General features: G+C 39.5%; 1 protein-coding gene across 2 annotated transcripts in view; it reads left to right on the top strand.

The window, feature by feature from the left end:
* Nucleotides 1–200: 200 nt before the first annotated feature.
* ide (insulin-degrading enzyme) overlaps nt 201–21,612 on the top strand; it is a 34,105-nt gene continuing 12,693 nt past the window's right edge. Inside the window, exons 1-18 of one of the 2 annotated variants that reach the window (XM_039783564.1) lie at nt 201–350; nt 1,382–1,566; nt 2,604–2,811; nt 5,461–5,630; nt 7,505–7,627; nt 8,842–8,954; nt 9,253–9,415; nt 9,663–9,755; nt 9,931–10,022; nt 10,695–10,775; nt 11,241–11,344; nt 13,176–13,278; nt 13,380–13,502; nt 14,397–14,479; nt 17,365–17,509; nt 19,527–19,637; nt 19,886–20,006; nt 21,057–21,148. In XM_039783564.1, the coding sequence (XP_039639498.1) occupies nt 265–350; nt 1,382–1,566; nt 2,604–2,811; nt 5,461–5,630; nt 7,505–7,627; nt 8,842–8,954; nt 9,253–9,415; nt 9,663–9,755; nt 9,931–10,022; nt 10,695–10,775; nt 11,241–11,344; nt 13,176–13,278; nt 13,380–13,502; nt 14,397–14,479; nt 17,365–17,509; nt 19,527–19,637; nt 19,886–20,006; nt 21,057–21,148 (2,196 nt within the window). In that variant the 5' untranslated portion in view covers nt 201–264. Of the gene's footprint in view, nt 351–1,381; nt 1,567–2,603; nt 2,812–5,460; nt 5,631–7,504; nt 7,628–8,841; nt 8,955–9,252; nt 9,416–9,662; nt 9,756–9,930; nt 10,023–10,694; nt 10,776–11,240; nt 11,345–13,175; nt 13,279–13,379; nt 13,503–14,396; nt 14,480–16,523; nt 16,669–17,364; nt 17,510–19,526; nt 19,638–19,885; nt 20,007–21,056; nt 21,149–21,612 lie in introns of both variants that reach the window. The other variant, XM_039783563.1, reaches the window with a different exon arrangement.

Here is a 21,612-nt window from a genome sequence, read left to right as displayed (position 1 = left end):
ACACGCAGGCTACCTAATCGATACCAGAACCAATGACACAACATCATTTCATAAATATGATAGACATTTTGCCCGGTTCCATTCACTTTAACTTTGACTATCTAATTGATAGTCATTGTCGTTATCACATGTATCAGTCGGTGAATTCCCTGCAGAATTGATAACATGCCATTTTAAATTACGCCCTGTTCTGTGCTCGATTGCTTTTGCCTAGTCAAATATGGCGCTGTAAAAGTCAAGGTTTGTTTTTCATGGACGCAAAGTATGTTTAAGTGCATTAACCGAACGGCCCAGTTTACGAGATATAGCCAGTCAGCAGTGAACGGTTTCTGTCTTGACCAAGATTTTAGGTAAGGTTTGTCAGGCAAATGTCGTAACTTTTTGTTAAAAATGATTAAGTTATTTCACACCAAACGGTAGGCTAACGTTACCACACTAAAGCCGGGTTGTTGACCCTAAATTAAAATCCCTGGCTAGACTGAAACTGTTAGCTTTGTTGCTACTTAGGGTGGTAGCTAAAACGTTTTGTGTGCGGAGCTTCTGTATGATTTAGCAATTATAATACATTTTACAACCTCAGGGAATTAAAGGTAACGTTAACCACATACTTCGAAAAACGAAGCCGACTGCCACTTTTGGTCACTTCTCTGGAGTTTATAGTGCTAATGTAGCAAGCTAACGCTAGTTTGCCCCTCTGTGGAGGGGGATTATTTTATGTAGCTAGCTAGCTAGCTAGCTAACGTTAATCCCTGCCGTGTTCTGGGCGAAGCAGATGTATTCGTGTTTTCAGTCAACTTCCTAACAGTACATTGTTATTTTTTAGGAATACGTTATTACTAACGTTTAGGTTTCGCTAGCTGACTGTACTATGTCATATACAAGCAGTACGTTGTAGCAAAGGAACGTTAACAATACAAAGTCTTTATCCAAGTTCGTAAAAGGGTTGTATTTCAAACCTGTTCATAACCACGCCGTGTGAGTTAGCTAATCCTATAAAGGTGGTCTACATAAACCATAGTTTGCCAACAGCAGCCGCTTTCCTAGTGATGTGACCAGGTGCATTTAATTGCTGTAACGTTAGTAGAGTCTGAAGTGAATGTCTAACATCTGTTAAACCCCTGAATGTCACATCAGTGAGGGTTGTGTCTTAATTTAGTACGTGTATAATACACAGTGTTTTGTCACACACAAAATGTCAGATATGATTCTTGTCCCTAAAAGTATTCTGTGCCTTACAAAAAAAAGATAATGCAGTCGCCCTCAGTACCAACATCTCCCAAGACCATCATGTCCGATCAGATCAGAATATAAACATGGCAGGACGGACTGCTTGGCTAACTTGACTAAACTTTGACTGTACATTTAATTCCCTCCACTGCAGGCTGGTGTCATCCTTGCCACTCAGAATGACCGACCAGGCTGTGAAGAGGGTGGTTAGTGACATAATTCGCTCTCCCGAGGACAAACGGGTTTACAGGGGTTTGGAGTTTACCAATGGCCTGAAGGCCATGCTCATCAGTGACCCAACAACAGACAAATCTTCAGCTGCGTTGGATGTTCAAATAGGTAAAGGGGTTTCATCACTCTTGCCTTGCCAGGTAGTCATGTGTTTTCATTTGGCTTTCCTTACAGGGACCATTTGGAAAGCAGTAGGGTAAATATATGCACCAAATGTAACTATATATTTGGCCTTTAGGCTAGGGAAGTAGTCCACGTTTTAGTAAAATGCATGAGATCAAGTTGTGTACTTTGCAGATTGCCATATTTACATGCACAACCTCAGTACTGGCCATACTTTCATTTTTTTTTTATTATTATGCTTAGGGTAAGCATTTTTTAAAATCTCTATCTATTATTCATGTAGCCATGAATAAACCTTAAAACCCGATATTGTATGCCTACCTGGTGTCTCATTTACATATAAGACAGCTGCCCAGAAAAAAATTTGTGGATGTGTGTACGATTTTGTGACTTCCATCTATATGTCCTTTCTGACTCAGCAGTAGTAGATTGCATTTACTGCAGGAGGAGGAAATGATGATAACATGCTTAATACACCACACTAGCATGGTTTCTGTGGACAATGACATTTTACCATAAACTCTCTGATAAAGAGGCAGTTACAGTGAAAGTGAAGTAAAATGTTACAATGAGCAAGGTTGCTCTTAATTATTTGGGTCATATTATTAACATGTGTTAATTAAGTAATTGCCTGAATGACAAAATAACAATGCAGGGTTTTTCCTGCATAGAGGAATTGTTGGTGCCCCCCAGAGGTTTTAGCCAGCCCCAAAGGAAAATAAGCAGCACAAAAAAAGTATTGAGAATAAAAATAGCAATTGATTATTTGGTGATTTATTTACATATTAATATTATTTTTTGTTGTTTTTGTTAATTGGGGTTTTATTTACTCAAGCATAATATACATTTTGTTTATAAAATTGTCAGAAATAATGCATAGATTTCTGTCAAATAAGATAACAGACTTATTGCCTTTATTGTACATGGACCGATCATGCTTACTGCCGTGCAAAGTCGTCCCCCTGCTGCGAGCTACAGCTTGATCAACTGATTTTCTGTGGCCATTCTTGTTGAATTCACAGGTTCATTATCGGACCCAGGGAACATATCGGGCCTGGCACACTTCTGTGAGCACATGCTGTTCCTGGGAACAAAGAAGTACCCCAAGGAGAATGAGTACAGCCAGTTCCTCAGCGAGCATGCAGGCAGCTCCAACGCCTTCACCAGTGGAGAGCATACCAACTATTACTTTGACGTGTCCCATGAGCACTTGGAAGGAGCACTAGATAGGTACTTTCCTGTTCATTTTGCCATGTACAAAAAGTAACTTGTCTCATATTAGGTTGCCTTCACACATTCCTCGTTTGGTCCGTTATATCGAACCCTGGAGCGTTTGGTAGGATAATCCGGTTCGTTTGGGGCGAACGCTCATCTGAACTCTGGTACGCGTCAAACAAAAAACAAACCTACTCTGGTCCGCTTGAAAAACGTGAGTCTCGGTTCACTTCAAAGTGAACTAGAGTTCGGTTCAATTTAGGTGAGAACGCGATCCGACCCAAATACAGGAAGTGAACCAAGAGAATGCAGTTTCAATTTTGCACACAATTTATGGACTTACAGGCCTATATGATTTAAGGGATGATAACTTTCAGAACCATGAGCTGTTCTGAGCACACATCGCTGGTCGTCTGTGTGACATCATTATCATCATCTCCCTCTCGTTCACTCACTGTCTGTCAACTGCTCACATTGTTCGCCTTCTTCTAAAATATCAGAAACACTAAAACAGAACCAGAAAACCCAAGACGTAATAAATTTGGTGTTATTCCATTATTTCTGAGACCAGAAGTGTCGGTGAGTTTCGGATATTCTGTCCAATAAATAGGGCTGGGCGATATGGCTGAAAACTGTATCACGATATAAGTGTTTCATATCGGTCGATATCGATAATTATTGATATTTTTTATGACCTATTTAAAATAAGGACCAGGAGAAAAATATATTAAATTTAAGGTGGAAAAACAAGTTTGTGGTATTACCAGTGTTGGTGGGAACGACGGTCTGACGACATTGGTCTGACTACGGTCAGACTTATAAAATCCCCAAAACTGCCATACTGATTTTTCCTGTTTTATTAACAATTTCCTCACTCACTTTCCACTCCACGCAGCCGGTTCTGTTATTGAATAACACGAGACAGCAATGTGGCGCAACCAAACTTGATACTGTTACATGATTGGCTGTTAGAGTGTCACTCCCTACGTTGCTAGGTTACCAGAGAGTGAGTGTCTTTGTTCAAGCAACCAAACTTGCTTCACAACCTCTGGTTTCTTCTGATGAAGAAAAACAAGTTATCGGACGTTTTATCGACCGCATTTTCTATTGATATTGATTACGTGTCTATCGCGAGACTTGTCGTTTTATCGCCCAGCCCTACCAATAAACAAGCGACCCGTTCGATCGCGTGACGTGTTTACAGCATGTGCTCAGCTGTATTTAATTGTGTTGACTTTGGCACCCTTGTATCACACTGGGTCTCTGCAAATGTCATTTATTTTATTAATTTATTTGACAGCAACAGTACATATTTATGAACATTGCTGTAAATATGGCAGAATTTGCCAAAAGGCTAGTTTTCATCTGTAGTCCCTGGCCATATGTTACAATAGACTCGGCATACAAGAATTTAATTTTTTTTTTTTTTTTAGGATCCTACTTTTTCTCTTCCGCATACAATAAATACAGTTGTCATCTCTGTGCCTAAGTGCTTGTTAATTTATCAGTATACAATGTTTCCCTTGGGAGTCTTGGTGTTAACCCAAGTGAGCTGCCAGGTCGTTTTCTGTCCGTCTTTGGTTACCAGACCCAGCTGCATTGTGCTCTCTTTTAACCATCAGCATAGTTCCTACCCCCCACTCAGGCGAGAGACGTCAGGGTGAGACTGATGTCCTCAGCCTTGCACGGTCTCTGCTCCCGTGCCAGCTGCGGTGGTTTGCAGAGGACAGTCGGGCGGTGTCAGAATCTAACCTATTGGGATAAGCTTACCTACTTATAAATGAATGATTAGACTAGCAAGCACTTGTTTGTGTGTGCTAGGCTAATTTTTCACCTGCGCCAGTGAATTGGGAAGGCCATCTGGACTGTAGTGGTAGGAAAGGACAGTGCAGAAGAGTATGTTGAAATATTGATGATGTAGCACTGTGCCTGAAAGGATCATATGTGTTGTTAGCTGACCTCAATATTATAACCATACCCTTGCTGTACTAATCAGAATGACTGTATTTATATTCTTATTTGGCCATTAACACATTAAAAGCAAGATTATTTGTTCTAGACTCATATTGTGGTGGACAAAAACATTTTTGGAGGGTTCATGTTACTAAAATTTAATAGGAATAAGAACCTCATACTAAAAAACGCATTTTAGTACGAAGGGTCATGCTGTGATTGTTTTGCAAGAGCTTTTTATTGAGCTGAACAATTAGCTGCTGTGACAAAGGTACATGTTTGTCAGATAACATGACTTGCATAAATCTGTTGCGTAAACCTTCAAATCTACAGCAAAAGCTGACGTGTGTCTGTGTGTGTCTGTCTGTGTCTGTGTGTGTCTCATTTGCTTGGCAGTTGCTCTCACTTTGTACTAATGCAAATGGCCTTTCATTATATCCTGCTTCATGTCTTTCTTTCTTTTTTGTGTCCACAAATGATCCTACACACTAAAAACGGTCTTCATTTAATCCAGAACAGCTTTAGGCTACTGCTAAACAAGCATATATTAAATGTTTAAAGTTTATACAGCCTTAAGTATTATTATTATTATTATTATTATTATTATTATTATTATTATCATCCACTGAAAGTTCATTAATACTAAACTGATACTAATATTGAAATATACTGCTTAATGTTTCCTTTACTGTCATTTTGCGACCTCTGTAGGTTCGCCCAATTCTTCCTGTGCCCACTGTTTGATGAGAGCTGTAAGGACCGGGAGGTGAATGCTGTGGACTCTGAGCACGAGAAGAACCTGATGAATGATGCCTGGAGGCTGTTCCAGTTAGAGAAGGCCACTGGCAACCCTGACCACCCCTTCAGTAAATTTGGAACAGGTAGAAAATCTCGAGAGTTGCCACCAGTGCTCACTTCAACTGTACATGATCCTATATTTCATTCTAACTTTCTGGTAATTGCTCTCTGCCTCCATGATACGTAAGGTTATCAGGTCTATCACATCTGTCTGCCGGCATACACTGAACACAACTGGAATAGTTTGTTAAAAACACTGGATGTTTAAACAAAAGTACCATGTATTGGGTAGATGATCTGATTACGTATAGTTTGGTCCTGTCCACTCGCCTATTAACATATTAATGTAAAAAAAATAAGAAGTTAGTTTTTGTTTTGCAATATTTAAATATATAGGGTTCATATTACACCACCTTTGCAGTGTTTAAAGAAGTATCATGCCCCACAGAGATTACACTATTAAAGGTCCCATATTATGCTAGTTTCTTGGGTATCTACTAGAACCTGGTTCTCATTTATTATTGTTTTTCTCATACTGTCTGTCTGATAGAGGTGTGAATCTTCACTGATCTCCCGATTCGATTACGATTATCATGTCAGCGATTCAATTCGATATCACGATGCGTCAAATACATTTTTCTATTAAAGCCATGTAGGATATTTAATTCATAGCTTTTCAAGCTTCAAAAACAAAACATTCTGCAGTGTTCTAATACTAAATAAATTGGATACATAAAACTACAGCACTGAGCACATTCCTGAATGTGCAAAACATAACAGAATATGTAAACGGAAATGTTGTTAGGCCTACATTAAGTTGTAAACGGAAATGATCGATTATGAGCCTGCCGATTATCGATGCAGCATCGTCCACGATTCAATGCATCGATTATTTGATTAATTTCAACACCTCTACTGTCTGAATATACCTGTATTCACACTCTGTCTGAATATACACCCCATTTTAGCTCTTCCTTCTGAAAAAGCCCAGACGGATTAGTTTCTGAGGCTGTGTGCATTCCTCTGTGGATTGAGCATTTTGATACTTTCACAGTATTTATGTAGCACCTCGACCTGCTTTATAATAAAAAAAAATACATGGTAATTCACTTTTTTACCATTAGATATTTGGCAACATAAGAACGTCACTTTAGTAGTGTTTGCTAAACAAAATGACATGATGGTGTTCTATAGCAATAAATACAATTCAACCCACCATTTTGTTCACATGCTACAGCTTTGGTCTGTGACATCTTTAACACTTGTATGCCTCTTAATTATAACCATTAAGATTCACTCAGCTGACATTTGACTGTTCTCATAGCATAAAAAGAGAGTTTACTCTCTGGGCCAGTGAATTTCCAGATCAGAGTGATGTGGACTTGGAAGCAGCTCCAAGCTAAGAATAGCCACCTGATGGCAGTCTTGAATTATATAATCTTTTACTCCAGAGGATCAGAAAGGCCTGGAAGTCATGCTGTCTTAGCAGACAAACCTAATCTTCTCAAGATTGTTGCTTTGTTTTTCTGTCTCCTGTCTCAAAAAACTTGAAATATGGTTAATTTCAGATAGCAGGCAAGCAGCTTGTCCATGTACCTGACATATCATCATAAACTGATTCATGTTGTCCGATTGAATAACTCACAAAGTTTTATGTTTTAGTGCCCTGAATATTTAAATGCAGTTCTCAAGAAGACCTTGCGGATGTTTATCTGTGTCTGCATCCTTTGCACAGGGTGGAACAATGACTGTCTCATGTCAATACACTGCTCATATTGGTGGATCTGGTTATTTAAACTAAATTGATAATTTCAGTTAGAGAGTGAAAATGAACCTGAATGATTTGATGTAGTGTAGAACTAGCAAAGCTTGATCATTACAGTTGTACTTTTGTCATGGAGAAGTTGTGGCATGACTTTGAAAAACAAATTGTCACTGTTCATTCAATCATTTTTAGGTAACAAATTGACCCTTGAGACCCGGCCGTCTCAAGATGGGATTGACATCCGTCAGGAGCTCCTGAAGTTTCATTCTACATATTACTCCTCCAACCTCATGGGACTGTGCGTGTTAGGAAGAGGTAAGAGTTGACCTCTCACAAACGTCCTGTTTAAATGTTGCACTCGTGCGCCTTATCAACCCCTTGTACTGTCGGTTACACAAGACAACAAAGAGGAACAAACTGTACGCTACACAGTCATGTAGACTTTGTGTAGATGGCCTAAACCATAATATTTCAAAATTGAAATATAAACCATCATTTATAATATTAGTTTGATTGTCAAGTTAATATACAGAAATACAAAATATCCTTGTAAAATCAATTGTGATACTTTGCCTCGGTATAATTGCCAAAAACAAATGAGACAATTGTCAAGACTGAGTAGCTCATAGCTAATGCTGGTTGTAGTATTTGTTAAAGGTTAGTCCATTTACAGTATGCCCTACAGCACCTTCTCTTGTTTTACATGTTTGTATTGTCTTTAGCTTCGCGTGGAGGTTTGTGTACTTTGTAACAATATCTTCTATTGGTCTTTTACTAGTTTCGGCCTTTGTAATCTTCTGTAATTGTGAGACACTTTAAAAACCTCTGCTTCCTTTTTGGTAAAAGTAAAGCAAACTCTTCCTGTTTTTTCCATCTACAACAGTCTTTGTGTTGGAAGGACAGAAACGCATTTCTCAAACTACATGATATTGCAGAGTTAAAAATAAAAGCCAACGTGGGCTTCTCAAAGATGGGCTTTTGTTATGGTCATAGCAATAATTACCTCTCAGAATGATTGTTAATAATGTGTCGATGTTAGGATGCCTCATACCGCCTATTTTAATTTCAAGTTAATGATTTTCTCAACCCCCTTGTATACAGTGCTCATTCTTTCTGTTTTTAAATGAAGAGCCATCTCTTATTAAAAGTGTCACTCGTGTTAATTATCATTCGCAAAGCTTTCTCATCTGAATTGTAAGAGACAGAAGTTCTTAAAAGAACATCCAAGCCTGATTAATGGCTCCAAGTGGCTCTCAGTTACTCCACAGCTGAATGTCTACTGAGCTTTATTGTGCATTTATTGGTCAGAAATATCATTGGAGTGGAACCGTTTTGTGCATTCTGGAAATACTTTATTGATGGTCAAAGTATTCTAGTTGATATACAGTATTTCACTGAATGAGTGTCAATATCTATCCTTTATTACATACTGCTGAAACATTTCATTGGGTGGTCTTTGCATTCATATGAGCTACTTGTTGTCTATTAACTTTAATGTAAATCTGAGCTTTTTTCCTCTTTACCTACAGAATCATTAGATGAGTTGACCTCCATGGTGGTTAAGCTATTTGGTGAAGTGGAGAACAAGAACGTACCTATCCCAGAATTCCCTGAGCACCCCTTCCAGGAAGAACACCTCAGAGTGAGTGTATTACTTACCTTGCCAATGTTTCTCACACTTACCACTCTACACTCTTTACTGTAATGTAGGGCCATAGTCAGTATTGATTGAGATAGTATTTATTAGGTTTTGTTATCCAGTTAGTTCATGATAACTGGCTGTTCTGTATATGAAAACACAGTGGGAAAATGTATTCAGGCACTACATCATGAAAACATTTTCCTGTCATCACTCATCAAAATATGTTTTCTAAACTATCATGAATGAGTTTTCCCAAGTCACAACACGTTCTTTTTCTGTTCTTTGTGTTCTGTCGCAGCAATTCTACAAAGTGGTGCCTATTAAAGACATCAGGAACCTGTATGTGACTTTCCCCATCCCGGACCTACAGAAGTACTACAAATCTAACCCAGGACATTATCTGGGACATCTGATTGGTCATGAAGGACCCGGAAGTTTGTTATCTGAGCTCAAGTCTAAAGGTAGGACACAAAGGTTGTTGAATTTAAAATAGTTTTTATGTATTTCTTTGTTTTTTTTAAATAATGACCATATACAGATATTATAAGTTAAGAACACAATGCTGAATATGTACTATTTTCTGATTTGTTTTTCAATCGGAGTAGAATTTCTTTAGTATTGAAGATGTACTATTAAACTTATTAAGCTGTTCAATTTCCATTCTTATGTTACGTTTAACAGAAAATGACCATGATTATTATTTTGAAGGCTGGGTGAACACACTTGTGGGAGGGCAGAAAGAAGGAGCCAGAGGATTCATGTTCTTTATCATCAATGTGGACTTGACTGAGGAGGGCCTCTGTAAGTAGTACAGCCCAACGCTACATTAACCGTAGCTCATTCACCATATGCTGACGTGCTTTGCATGTGGTTGTGATTATCCCTGTTGTGGTCGATTTGTATATGCGCGAGTAAATGAAATGTAGATACTGTTCATTGAGTTATGTTTTTATATATATATTATGGGTCACTGCAGTGCACGTTGAGGACATCATCTTCCACATGTTCCAGTACATCCAGAAACTGCGTACTGAGGGACCACAGGAGTGGGTGTTTGAGGAGTGCAAGGTAATTAATGTTGTCTGTTCAGCGACAACATTTCAGACAGAGGGGCAGGACAAACTTGACCTACTTATTTCTGGTTAGCAGAGAAACTAATAGAGCAGCACCGACTTTGATAGCAGAGACTGATGGATTCAAACCTGCCAGCTATTTTCACCATCTTGTCTTCTTAAACGTAGCCATGTCAAATGAAACTGAATAGTATTATTTTTCTATGCTACACTGTGAAAGTCTGTTTTTACTAAAATTGTCTTTCCTAAAGGATTAGAATAATATGGAGATTAAGTTAAAAAAAAAAAAAAAAAAACTAAATAATATTTTCTAACTCTATTTAAAGTATTCATACAGAGTTTACAGAAAATAACAAACACAAAGAACACTGTGTGGGGTACTACAGTTAATTTTACATGATTCCATGTGTTAAATGTCCTTTTTAATGTCCACAGACATTAACAGTGAAGCAGCATCAATTTCTTCTGATATAAAGAGTCAATTTCTCCCATTTTCTGAGGAAGATTGCTCTTCTAGATCTTAGAGAAAAAAAATATCCTTTCCATTGTAAAGATCTCCTTGATTATGTCTATCCGCTGTTTAGGGCTTGGAGGCTTAGAATCTGGCTCTAAATGTCTGTTGTATGTGCTGTGATTTGACCTGTTACATCTCTGTCTCTCTCTGCAGGATTTAAACAAAGTGGCCTTCAGGTTCAAGGACAAGGAGCGACCCCGTGGGTACACTTCCAAAGTGGCTGGTCTTGTACACGTAGGTCCCCTCTATATCTGCAAAGATTGTTTCCAGGGAGACACAATGCAGCTCATTGCGTCTGTACCTGCTGTCGTCATCGGGCTGCCTGCTCCTGCTGTTGACTCTGTATAGAGAGAATTTATATTTTGCAGAGGCACAGTCCGAGTAAAGCTAGGCTTTTTATATTTCCTACCCTTCCTGTATGACTGTCTTAGCAAGGCTCATTGACTTAAGTACTTAATCATCACTGCTGCAATAATTACAGAATTTTTCTTGTGTGTTGTCTTGCTAGGTTTTGGCAGTTCAAATAATAAAAAAATAAAAAAAGTCACCCTCCCTAAGAAAAGAGCTTTAACAACAAATGCTTTTTACTGTCCGTCTACTCCAGTGGCAGTTGAAGACTTATTACTAGCCCTTTAAGCCAGTTAATCGTCCCACCTCAAGCGGTACGAGGCTAACAGCTGTCTGCTCTGTGTGTTTCAGTACTACCCTCTTGAAGAGATTCTCGCAGCAGAGTACCTGTTGGAGGACTTCAGGCCCGATCTGATCGAGATGGTGCTGGATAAGCTGAGACCAGAGCATGTTAGGTCAGTGTGAGAACATTAGTCTCTGGTCATGTACAGAAAGGCTGATGCCATGTTATGTGCTACCTATATTGTGTACAAAACATAACAATTTTCTTATTGATTTCAATTTGACAAATACATGTGTTGCAAGCCTTATTTACTGGTAATAGTGTGTGTATTTGTGCAACACCCAAAGAAATGGCCCAGAAAGTCTACTCTATCTTTATCACTGGTATCTGCGATACATAATTCGGGGATAATAATAATAATAATGGAGGATAAAAATTGGTCTGCCTGCTGTGACAGAGTGCTGTTGGTCTTCTTTTGATATTTGGATGAAACAGCTTTTCAATGCTCTGCCTTGAAAAAGGGATGCCAGACAACTTCACAGATTTGATTATGTCTGCAGCCTCAAAGGGTCAGTTAGTTGAATCAGAAGATGGATATGTGTGCTCAGGAATACATTATCAAGTTTATGCTCTCTCAATTGAAAAAGCTGGTATCCTCATAGGATTTTACATGAACAATTTGGCCAATATAAAATTGTTTCTAGCAAACTTGTTCTACATGCCTGTGTTATTAAGAGATATTGGTCTACCAAATAGTATTTTGTGTTAAGCACAGGTAGATAGCTTTATACTGTATGTTGATAGACCTAGGTGTTGGCAGCCACAATAAACAGTTTTGGACCTAAACACCAAACGATGAGCTAAGATGACAGTAAACCATACAGTTGGACCCTGCATTCTGTCTTTTGTGGAGATTCTTCAGCCATTTTTTTGGAATGACCCTTTTAAAACGGTTTCATTTTTTATTTAGTAATACATTTTGTCACACGGGTGTTGTGAATTTAAGTCAGAGACCATACCAAATAAAAGAGTCGTATAGTGGGAATAGCACTATTTTCTCTTTTGCAGCACCTATTGTAGCCTTAACTCTAATGAATTGTATGGGATGCTACTTTTCTTTCAAGCAAAGTGCAGACTTGTAATTAGTCCATTCCTTAATGCTTACCATGGAGGAGATTGCATGCCCTCTTTGGCTGACCCTGACAGTTTGCATGCCAGTCTCTTCTTCTACTCAAGTGGCTATTTAACCTTGATGTTTTGCCAGCAATATTTTGAGTGTTTCCTTTGTATCAATGTCATTCCAGCAGACGTAAGGGAAGTTACAGCAAGTCAGGTTGCATAATTCAAGTGCGGACTGCAACATGCAGTTCAGTGTGGCGCTGACTTGCGCAGATCGCTCTCTTTCTCTCTTTTTTTTAAATGAGTCGGAAGCAGAAAGCAAAACCTAGCTTTACTTTTAATGATATTAAACAAAGAGCAATGTTCTCCCCTCGTCTTAAAATTGTCCTAAAAAGAGCAGCCTACTTTCTTGATTACTGCTGCAGTGGAACGCTTGGTTACGTTGTAACCTTGGTTCTCTGATTAAAGACTATTTTTCCAGTCATATTTCTAAGTTTTCTTTAAAATAGTGTTAAAGTCTCGATCACATAAACCCAATCTCGTCTTGTGAGCAGAGTGTCTCGTCACACCCCTACTAGAAACTATATCCACACTTATTACTCATACACTACTAGTTTTCACTTTTTTTCAGTTTTAGGTACCAGTGACCCACACTCTAAATGCAACACACAGAGTGTGTATAGGAATTCTAAACATAGCTCATCATCAGTTAGAGGCAGACAAATGTGTCAATGGATCTCCACTACCTCGGACATTATCCAAATGCAAAAAGCATTCAAATCTCATCTTGCTCAGTGCTTACAAATAGAGACTATCTCATTAGCTCTGGCAGAGAGCTCTTTGTATCCATTTAAGGTGACCTGGTTTACTTTTTCCTTTTCCAGAGTTGCAGTGGTGTCAAGGTCATTTGAGGGGCAAACCAACAAAACAGAAGAGTGGTATGGCACACAGTACAAACAGGAGGCCATCTCTGAAGAGTCCATTGAGGTGAATCCTTGCAGTCAGAGTGCTCTAATTACAATAATTCACAATTTTTCTGCCATGTAATGTGTAAGACAATGCTTGCTTATTTTATGCCTGTGTTTCAGAAATGGGCAAGTGCAGACCTCAACGGCAAGTTCAAATTGCCGATGAAAAACGAGTTCATCCCTACCAACTTTGAGATCTACCCTCTTGAGAAAGACTCTCCATCAGTCCCCGCTTTAATCAAGGCAAGTGTTTTGTTGCACAACTCTATCAAAGTACAGAAAAGTTAGGTCACTCTTAACACTAGGAAGGCCAGCATTCCATTCACGCCTAAAACCACTGAGTGGGTAATATTTACCTGCTGCCATAACAGCGTAAGCACTCGCAAATATGCCATATCTTGAAGCATTCATTCATTTTTATCTATTTTTTTTTTTAAAACAAGAAGTACGACTTGACAAAATAACTACGACTTGACAAAATAACTATGTAAAAGTCAGTTTATGGCCTGGTGGTTTTAGGCATAAATGATCATATTTTCATTTTCTTTTTATGCCACACCCCCCCCATAACTCACTAGATGATTAATCTACCCATTTTAGCAAAAAGCATGGACTGAGAGATGAAGGGGTTTTATATTAACAGAGTTGCATGCATTTAAAAATGCCAGACACGTTTTACCCGTTGGCCTTTCTAGTGTTAATTACCCAGTAACTGCATTGGATGATCCTTGCTTAAGTTCATATTGTTAGAAATCTCTGTTATGCTTTCATATGCTGATGAGATATTTTGATTGAGACATAAAGCATTTAGTACTGTTGTTGCCATCATGTCAATATCAGAGGAACTAGGCTATTAAAAGTGTACATATTCTATTCTCTGAAGGAAAGACTAAATAAAAGCCACTCTGCCTTTAACTTTTATTGCAAAAAGACTATAGCGTCAACTGTTGAAATCAAAGTAACTTTGTTCACAATTATGTGATTATTTAAATGCACACTGTCTGCTTGTGGTGTGTAGCTGATGAAGTGTGCCTTTTCATTTCCAGGGACTGCAGACATTTATCTTTGTACAGAATGGCCTTAAATAGGAATATGGAAATAAGAACTGCCTGTGCGTGTGGTGTACTTTTCTTCCAGGACACAGCTATGAGCAAGGTGTGGTTCAAGCAGGATGACAAGTTCTTCTTGCCCAAGGCATGCCTGAACTTTGAGTTCTTCAGGTGCGTAACTAACTGTGAACCTTTGTAGTTCAGGTGGAACTTTTGATACAAGGTAGATACCAGTAAATCAACTTTTACGTGTAAATGGTTGTCATCAATTCCTGTAGCTGCTCTACAAAAACAAAATAGTTAAATTTTTTGAAGGACCTGGAGGAAGTGTTCATTTTGCATTAACAGTAGCTTAAAGGTCCCATGGCATGAAAATGTCACTTTATGAGGTCTTTTAACATTAATATGTGTTCCCCCAGCCTGCCTATGGTCCCAGTGGCTAGAAATGGTGATAGGTGTAAACCGAGCCCTGGGTATCCTGCTCTGCCTTTGAGAAAATGAAAGCTCAGATGGGCCGATCTGGAATCTTCTCCTTATGAGGTCATAAGGAGCAAGGTTACCTCCCCTTCTCTGCTTTGCCCGCCCAGAGAATTTGGCCCACTGATGAGAAAGAGACGACATGGCTTTCAAACGAGAAAAGTGGCAGTTGGTCAAGGCCACACCCCCACCCTCCACCTTGCCCCCCCCTCTCTCCTCCTCAATAGCCACAGACACAGAAATGGCACATCCTAAGGAAAGCTCATTGTGGGACTGGCTCTAGTAGCTGTAATTCTGCACCAAGGCTGAATTTCGGGAATGAGACTTCACATACAGTATTAGGGGACCACTAAGGCCTATATAAAAGAGACTTCACATACAGTATTAGGGGACCACTAAGGTCTATATAAAAGAGACTTCACATACAGTATTAGGGGACCACTAAGGTCTATATAAAAGAGACTTCAGATACAGTATTAGGGGACCACTAAGGTCTATATAAAAGAGACTTCACATACAGTATTAGGGGACCACTAAGGTCTATATAAAAGAGACTTCACATACAGTATTAGGGGACCACTAAGGTCTATATAAAAGAGACTTCACATACAGTATTAGGGGACCACTAAGGTCTATATAAAAGAGACTTCAGATACAGTATTAGGGGACCACTAAGGTCTATATAAAAGAGACTTCACATACAGTATTAGGGGACCACTAAGGTCTATATAAAAGAGACTTCACATACAGTATTAGGGGACCACTAAGGCCTATATAAAAGAGACTTCACATACAGTATTAGGGGACCACTAAGGTCTATATAAAAGAGACTTCACATACAGTATTAGGGGACCACTAAGGTCTATATAAAAGAGACTTCAGATACAGTATTAGGGGACCACTAAGGTCTATATAAAAGAGACTTCAGATACAGTATTAGGGGACCACTAAGGCCTATATAAAAGAGACTTCACATACAGTATTAGGGGACCACTAAGGTCTATATAAAAGAGACTTCAGATACAGTATTAGGGGACCACTAAGGCCTATATAAAAGAGACTTCAGATACAGTATTAGGGGACCACTATGGCCTATATAAAAGAGACTTCACATACAGTATTAGGGGACCGCTAAGGCCTAAAGCATCCAAAGAGCACCATGTCATGGGACCTTTTGAAGTGACGCTATACATTATTGCAAGCTGAACATGTGATCAGTAGTTATTTACTTTAATGTCAACACAACTCTGGTCAGAGGAAGACTGTCACAGTTTGGCCACGGAGGGCCACAGGCCAGCATGTTAAGAGCAATGGAAATACAAATAAGGAAACTCTACGTAAACCTTTTAATTGAATGTGATTTTATTGAAATGATTTAATTCGTGTTAGGTTCTGTCCTCGACATTCAGAACCTTAATATAGCAGCGAAAAACTGTTTGCTATGTTAAGATAGTCGGCAACTGAAACACTGCCGTACCCTTCGGTGTGGCACTTTAATTAGTCTATTATACTGTAATAATTTGGTTCATAGGTTGTAACGAGTCGCCAAACACCCTAAACTGGAACATTTGCACTGTTAACAACCCTAATAACTACAGCTAATTGTCTGTTGCTGTGTAGAACTATGTTATTTATGATACTTGTAGTACCTTCAGCTTCTACTGAGAGAAAATGTAGAAACCAATGCGTCTACGCTTTGCTTCTGTGCTTTGTTTGACCACTGACATTTTCTCTACAGCCCGTTTGCGTATGTGGACCCATTGCATTGTAACATGGCGTATTTATACCTGGAGCTCCTCAAGGACTCCCTCAACGAGTATGCATATGCAGCCGAGCTAGCTGGCTTGAACTATGACCTCCAAAATACCGTCTATGGGATGTATGTAAGTATTCAAAATTCCTCCCCATCGCCCTCACGCTGCATCCCAGACCTTAGGTCCCCAAGTTTCATCATCCTCAGACTGGGCTACTGTGACTCAGCCAGGCCTGGGTTCGACAGGTCATTTTAAGCCATCTCTATGGCCAGACTGGAAGGTTTTATCTAACAGGATGATACAATAAATGAAAATTGTCTGTCTTTTATTGTCAAAACTCTTAACATGCTGTTTAAAAACAATCTTTCAACCCAGACCTGGCCAGTCTAGCCTCTCGTATGTCTGCATCTTCCTCTTCATTCTTTATCAATCCTTTTCCCGTTTTTTTTTTCTCACCCACCTCTCGCAAACCCCTTATGACTACTTTATGGTAATTATTTTCTCACGTTGTCAGGCATACCGATCATCATCTTTTCTCACTTTTAGATGTGTTGTGGTTAAATGCACACCTGTATTTATCACATCCGGTCAAGGGGCATTCCACCCACCGCGTTGAATCTAGGATTTAAAGGTTGATCTTCAAACGGTGGTGGCACGAGTCTTCCATAGAATATAGTTGACAGTTTTTACGGGACAGAAAGCTGGTCGTGAGGCTGCATATACATACTCTTCTTATCATTCTTCTCATACTTGCATTGTCTTTCTTTTTGACAACCCCTCATTCCCAACAAACATGTATTTTTGTTTTTGTTCTTTTTGTTTTAGTCGTTACCTATACGCAGATCCCCTGCACTGCAACATGACCTACTTGTTACTCATGTTACTGAAGGACGATTTAAAAGAGTATACATATGCAGCCCGCCTGGCCGGGCTGGTGTATGGCCTAGCTTCGGGGATGAATGCCATCCTCGTGAGTAAGCCGTTTGAAGTCTGGAGGGAAGTGGGTGTGCCAATAAAGGCTTTGACAGGGTGTGGAAATGGCTTGGTTTTCCACGCTCAATTTGATTGATTATGTGAAGTGCTGTGTGTTCTGTTGGTCCAACCTTAAGGACGGTCTGCTTGCTACTGCATTCCCTGCAAACACCAACTTAATGTCATTTAACTATAGGATAGCTGAATACAGTCCTACTATGTTGACATTTTATTTCTACTTAGGTTAAGATTTACCTCCAGGAATTATGTTTGAGAGAATCTGTTTATTATATTTCATTAGAGGAGAGCACAGATTTTGAAACGCCTTGACACCTCAGTCTTTGCCAGAACACTTTCATTTCTAAGATTGGTGTTTTTGAAATTAATAATAAAATAGGGTTTCACTTTAGGCCCCTGTGGCATTAAAACTCACAAATTTAAAATGTTGTGCATACTTTTAAGTGTACACTGAATCCTGGCTGTTTCAGTCAAGGGCGGATGACTGTTATTACAGATTCACTTCCAAAATTCATTCAGGATAATATATTCCGACAGCATGTGTGTCTGAAAGAAGGAGAAATGGACTGGATGTCAAGATTTTACCTTCTTTTTTGTAATTATTTTTTGCTCTTTTGGCTGCCATTCTCTCACTTCTAATGTGTCACAGATGAAATAGTGTCTTGTCGCAAGACGCCAGGAATAAAGCCAAATGATGCAGATTCTCTGACACATTTAAGGACACAATTCTGCTGATTCAAGTGCACAAAGGACATTGGAAGTGGATCTGTATCCAGGAAGTTTGATGGACATAGCAAGTGACTTGCTCAATCAGGCACCTCTTTGTTTCCCCAATTTATGAATACAGTTTTCTCAGTGGTGTGTATGTGTCTCAGGGATTGTTGCATGGCAAAGTAACAACTTACCCATGAATGAAACTGGTTTGCGGGGGTGGTGTTTTGCTCTTTTCTTTTTCAAGCTTTTCTAACTCCTTCACTAACACTTTGCACCCTTTGGCACGTGACCTAGTACTCTGCATTCATTAGCTTCCTCTCATCAGTGAATTCATGATTGTGGTGTGTCCTTAGAGACAGCTATCTATCTTTTTAGTTATGTAAAGGGTTGTATGTAATTGATTTGAGTCAGCAGTATTGGTGTGGCTGGCCGGATGTTTGTCAAGGTTAATGATGTTTGGAGAGATTACTTTGAACATGTGTCACCGCAGAGACCGAGCGACAGGCAGTGGGGAGGAATGGGATGAGTCAGAGCGTAGCCATGTAGCTGGAGGTTTTGCTGAATCATGAAGGGCCATAAGGGGCAGATGACATTGCAAAAGTAGAAGCTTTAAATAACCTTGACTGTTCTTTTCCATTTTTTAAATGCTAATTTGCATAGAAAAAAACCTTTAAGTCAAGCCAAGAGACCACAGTGAAATATGTTTGCACTGCAGTAGATGGTGAAGTGGTGCTTCCTAATATAGATCAGCCTTTTTGTTACCTTTTTTATTTTATTATTTTTTTAACCCTTGTGGTCGATAGGAATCTTTTGCTTAAGCTCCACATTTTAATTTTATTGGAACATTCGAGGCAAATCTAGATGTGCTTTTACATATTTTGTAATTATTGTAGCGGTGGTGACTCATCTCAAGCGGGGGAGTGATGAGCTTTTCCTAACAATCATTTGGCCAGCCAATAATTCCACACATAAATAAATAAATAGGTCAAAACCTTCAAATCGGGGCGCCTGGGTAGCTCACCTGGTAGAGCGTGCGCCCATATTCAGAGGCTTAGTTCTCGAGGCAGCAGTAGCGTGTTCAATTCTGACCTGCGGCCCTTTGCTGCATGTTGCTCCCTCTCTCTCTCTCCCCTTTCATGTCTAAAGCTGTCCTATCTAATAAAAGGCCTAAAATGCCACTTCAAAACAAACAAAAAAAACTAACAAAACAACAAATGAAACCACAGTTTCAGGCTGACCTTATCTTTCATGTACCATCTGTCCTCTATCACTGTCTGCTGCAGCTGTCTGTTAAAGGTTACAGTGACAAACAGCATATCCTGCTGAAGAAGATCATTGAGAAGATGGCCACCTTTGAGGTAGATGAGAAGCGCTTTGACATCATCAAAGAAGCGGTAAGCTCCGACTGCAACTCCATCATCGGTACAAAGTTATGAGTCATGGTCGATCAATCGAATGACTTGCAATTTATTGAACTGCTCACTTTAACCATTATTCAGAATCTATTTTACTGTTCCTTACAACACTAGGGCATTAAAGTAACGACAGTAGTCATTTAAATACACCACAGTAGTTTTTTCCTTTTTTAAATCTAGTTCATAAAGTTGACCTTGAACTGACTGACTTATTTTTCTCCCTGAAGTACATGAGGTCTTTGAATAACTTCAGAGCCGAGCAGCCTCACCAGCACGCCATGTACTACCTCCGTCTACTAATGACCGAGGTTGCTTGGACCAAAGACGAGCTCAAAGAGGCTTTGGACGGTGAGGATGGATCCCCTTTATCTCTCTTTACTTCGGTCTTAAAGTCCCAGCCCTTGTGCGTATTAGCCCCTTTTCTACTGGGGGCCAAACTGAGTTGACTGAAATGCAGAACAAATGCATAGTCAAGCCCCTCTTCAGGCCAGAACTGAGCATGTGAAGCTTGCGCTATGTACGGTAGCTAGTTGTATGAGGTTGAATAACTTGGTGGCTGTAGGGACAAACGTATAACTGAAATTTCACTATTTCTCGGTTTCATAAACTTGAATTCCTGTGCTGAAGGTTTAATGTGTTTGTTGGGCTTACAGTCGATAGAGGGCTACTCTTTACCTCCTCACATTTGGTCGTTTCTTCTCTTTGGTTTTCCTCCTTAAATCCTCATTTGAATGCTAAGGCTGTTCAGCAGATGCCTCCCTAGCTGCAGTCTTTCCTCTCCGCAGTACCAGTCTGAAACCTGAAGGGCAGATTGCTATATTTGTGTTTTTTTTTTACCACAGAGCTTACACAGACTATCCTCAAATTCACATGAGACTCAATTAACCTGCAGGGTCAAAGCTTGCAAGCCCAGTCACCAGGGCCTCCGATTACCATGCCATGTTCCCTTATCAGTGTCCTTACCCTCCTGCTGTCCCCTGTATGGGGTCTATGAGACACTTTCAGTCACACTGTGTGTGGGTGTGGGTGTGTGTGTGGGTGTGGGTGGGTGTGGGTGTGGGTTTCTGTGGACACACAATCATTTAGATAAGTTGTGTGTCCCTGTAGTAGCTTATCCTTGAATTTAGGTCAGACGTTGCTTGAATTCAGATTGGCCACATTGAGACAGATTTGATTTTTGCACATATGTGTCTGTGTTTTACAGGGCTTGCATGATTGTCTAACATGTGACCGTTGTTTGTCTTGTTCGTGACAGGAATGCTGTGCGATTAAAATACACACACACACACAGAGGTTATTCTTAGGTTTTTCTTTCCTGATTCAGTCTTGATAGCAGCTCGGGAAATATTTTTGTATTGGTTTTTGATTGATTGCTGTTGTCTGTGATCTGTATTCCAGATGTAACTCTCCCACGCCTCAAGGCCTTCATACCTCAGCTATTGTCACGGCTACATATTGAAGCCCTTCTCCATGGCAACATCACCAAGGAGGTTTGTCATTAGAGTCACTGTGTTTTTACTGTTTTGTTAAATAAGGGGATGCCTTTTTCTCAGTGAATACTGAATATGCCTTCCAATGGTATCACAGAGGATTTGTGTCAAAAACCTCTTATAAGATTCTGCGATCAAGTCACATTTTATATGAGGTCTCTGCTTCTCACAGCACCTGCCTTACGCCTTGTAATGATGACCGCGTTGCAGTCTGGTGGAGATAGAATTAGAATTAGACTCCCCAGTGGGAGCAATGATCCATTTTGTCATAGGCCTGCTCCTATTAAGCCAGACAAGTAACTGACCAAGTAGTTTGGCAAAGAAGCCATGTAATATGGATGAAAAATCAGGTAGTTGTGTTTTGATGGGAAATTTGTACTTACTAATGTTAGACAAGCAGGCCAATTCAATTAGATGGCTGGAAAACACCCCCATAAAACATTTAAAAAATGATTTAAAAAAGA

Source organism: Perca fluviatilis, chromosome 19 (genome assembly GCF_010015445.1).
Source record: "Perca fluviatilis chromosome 19, GENO_Pfluv_1.0, whole genome shotgun sequence".
NCBI lineage: Eukaryota > Metazoa > Chordata > Actinopteri > Perciformes > Percidae > Perca > Perca fluviatilis.
Note: the sequence above shows the minus strand (reverse complement) of the source record. Positions and strands in the feature narration are given on the sequence as shown.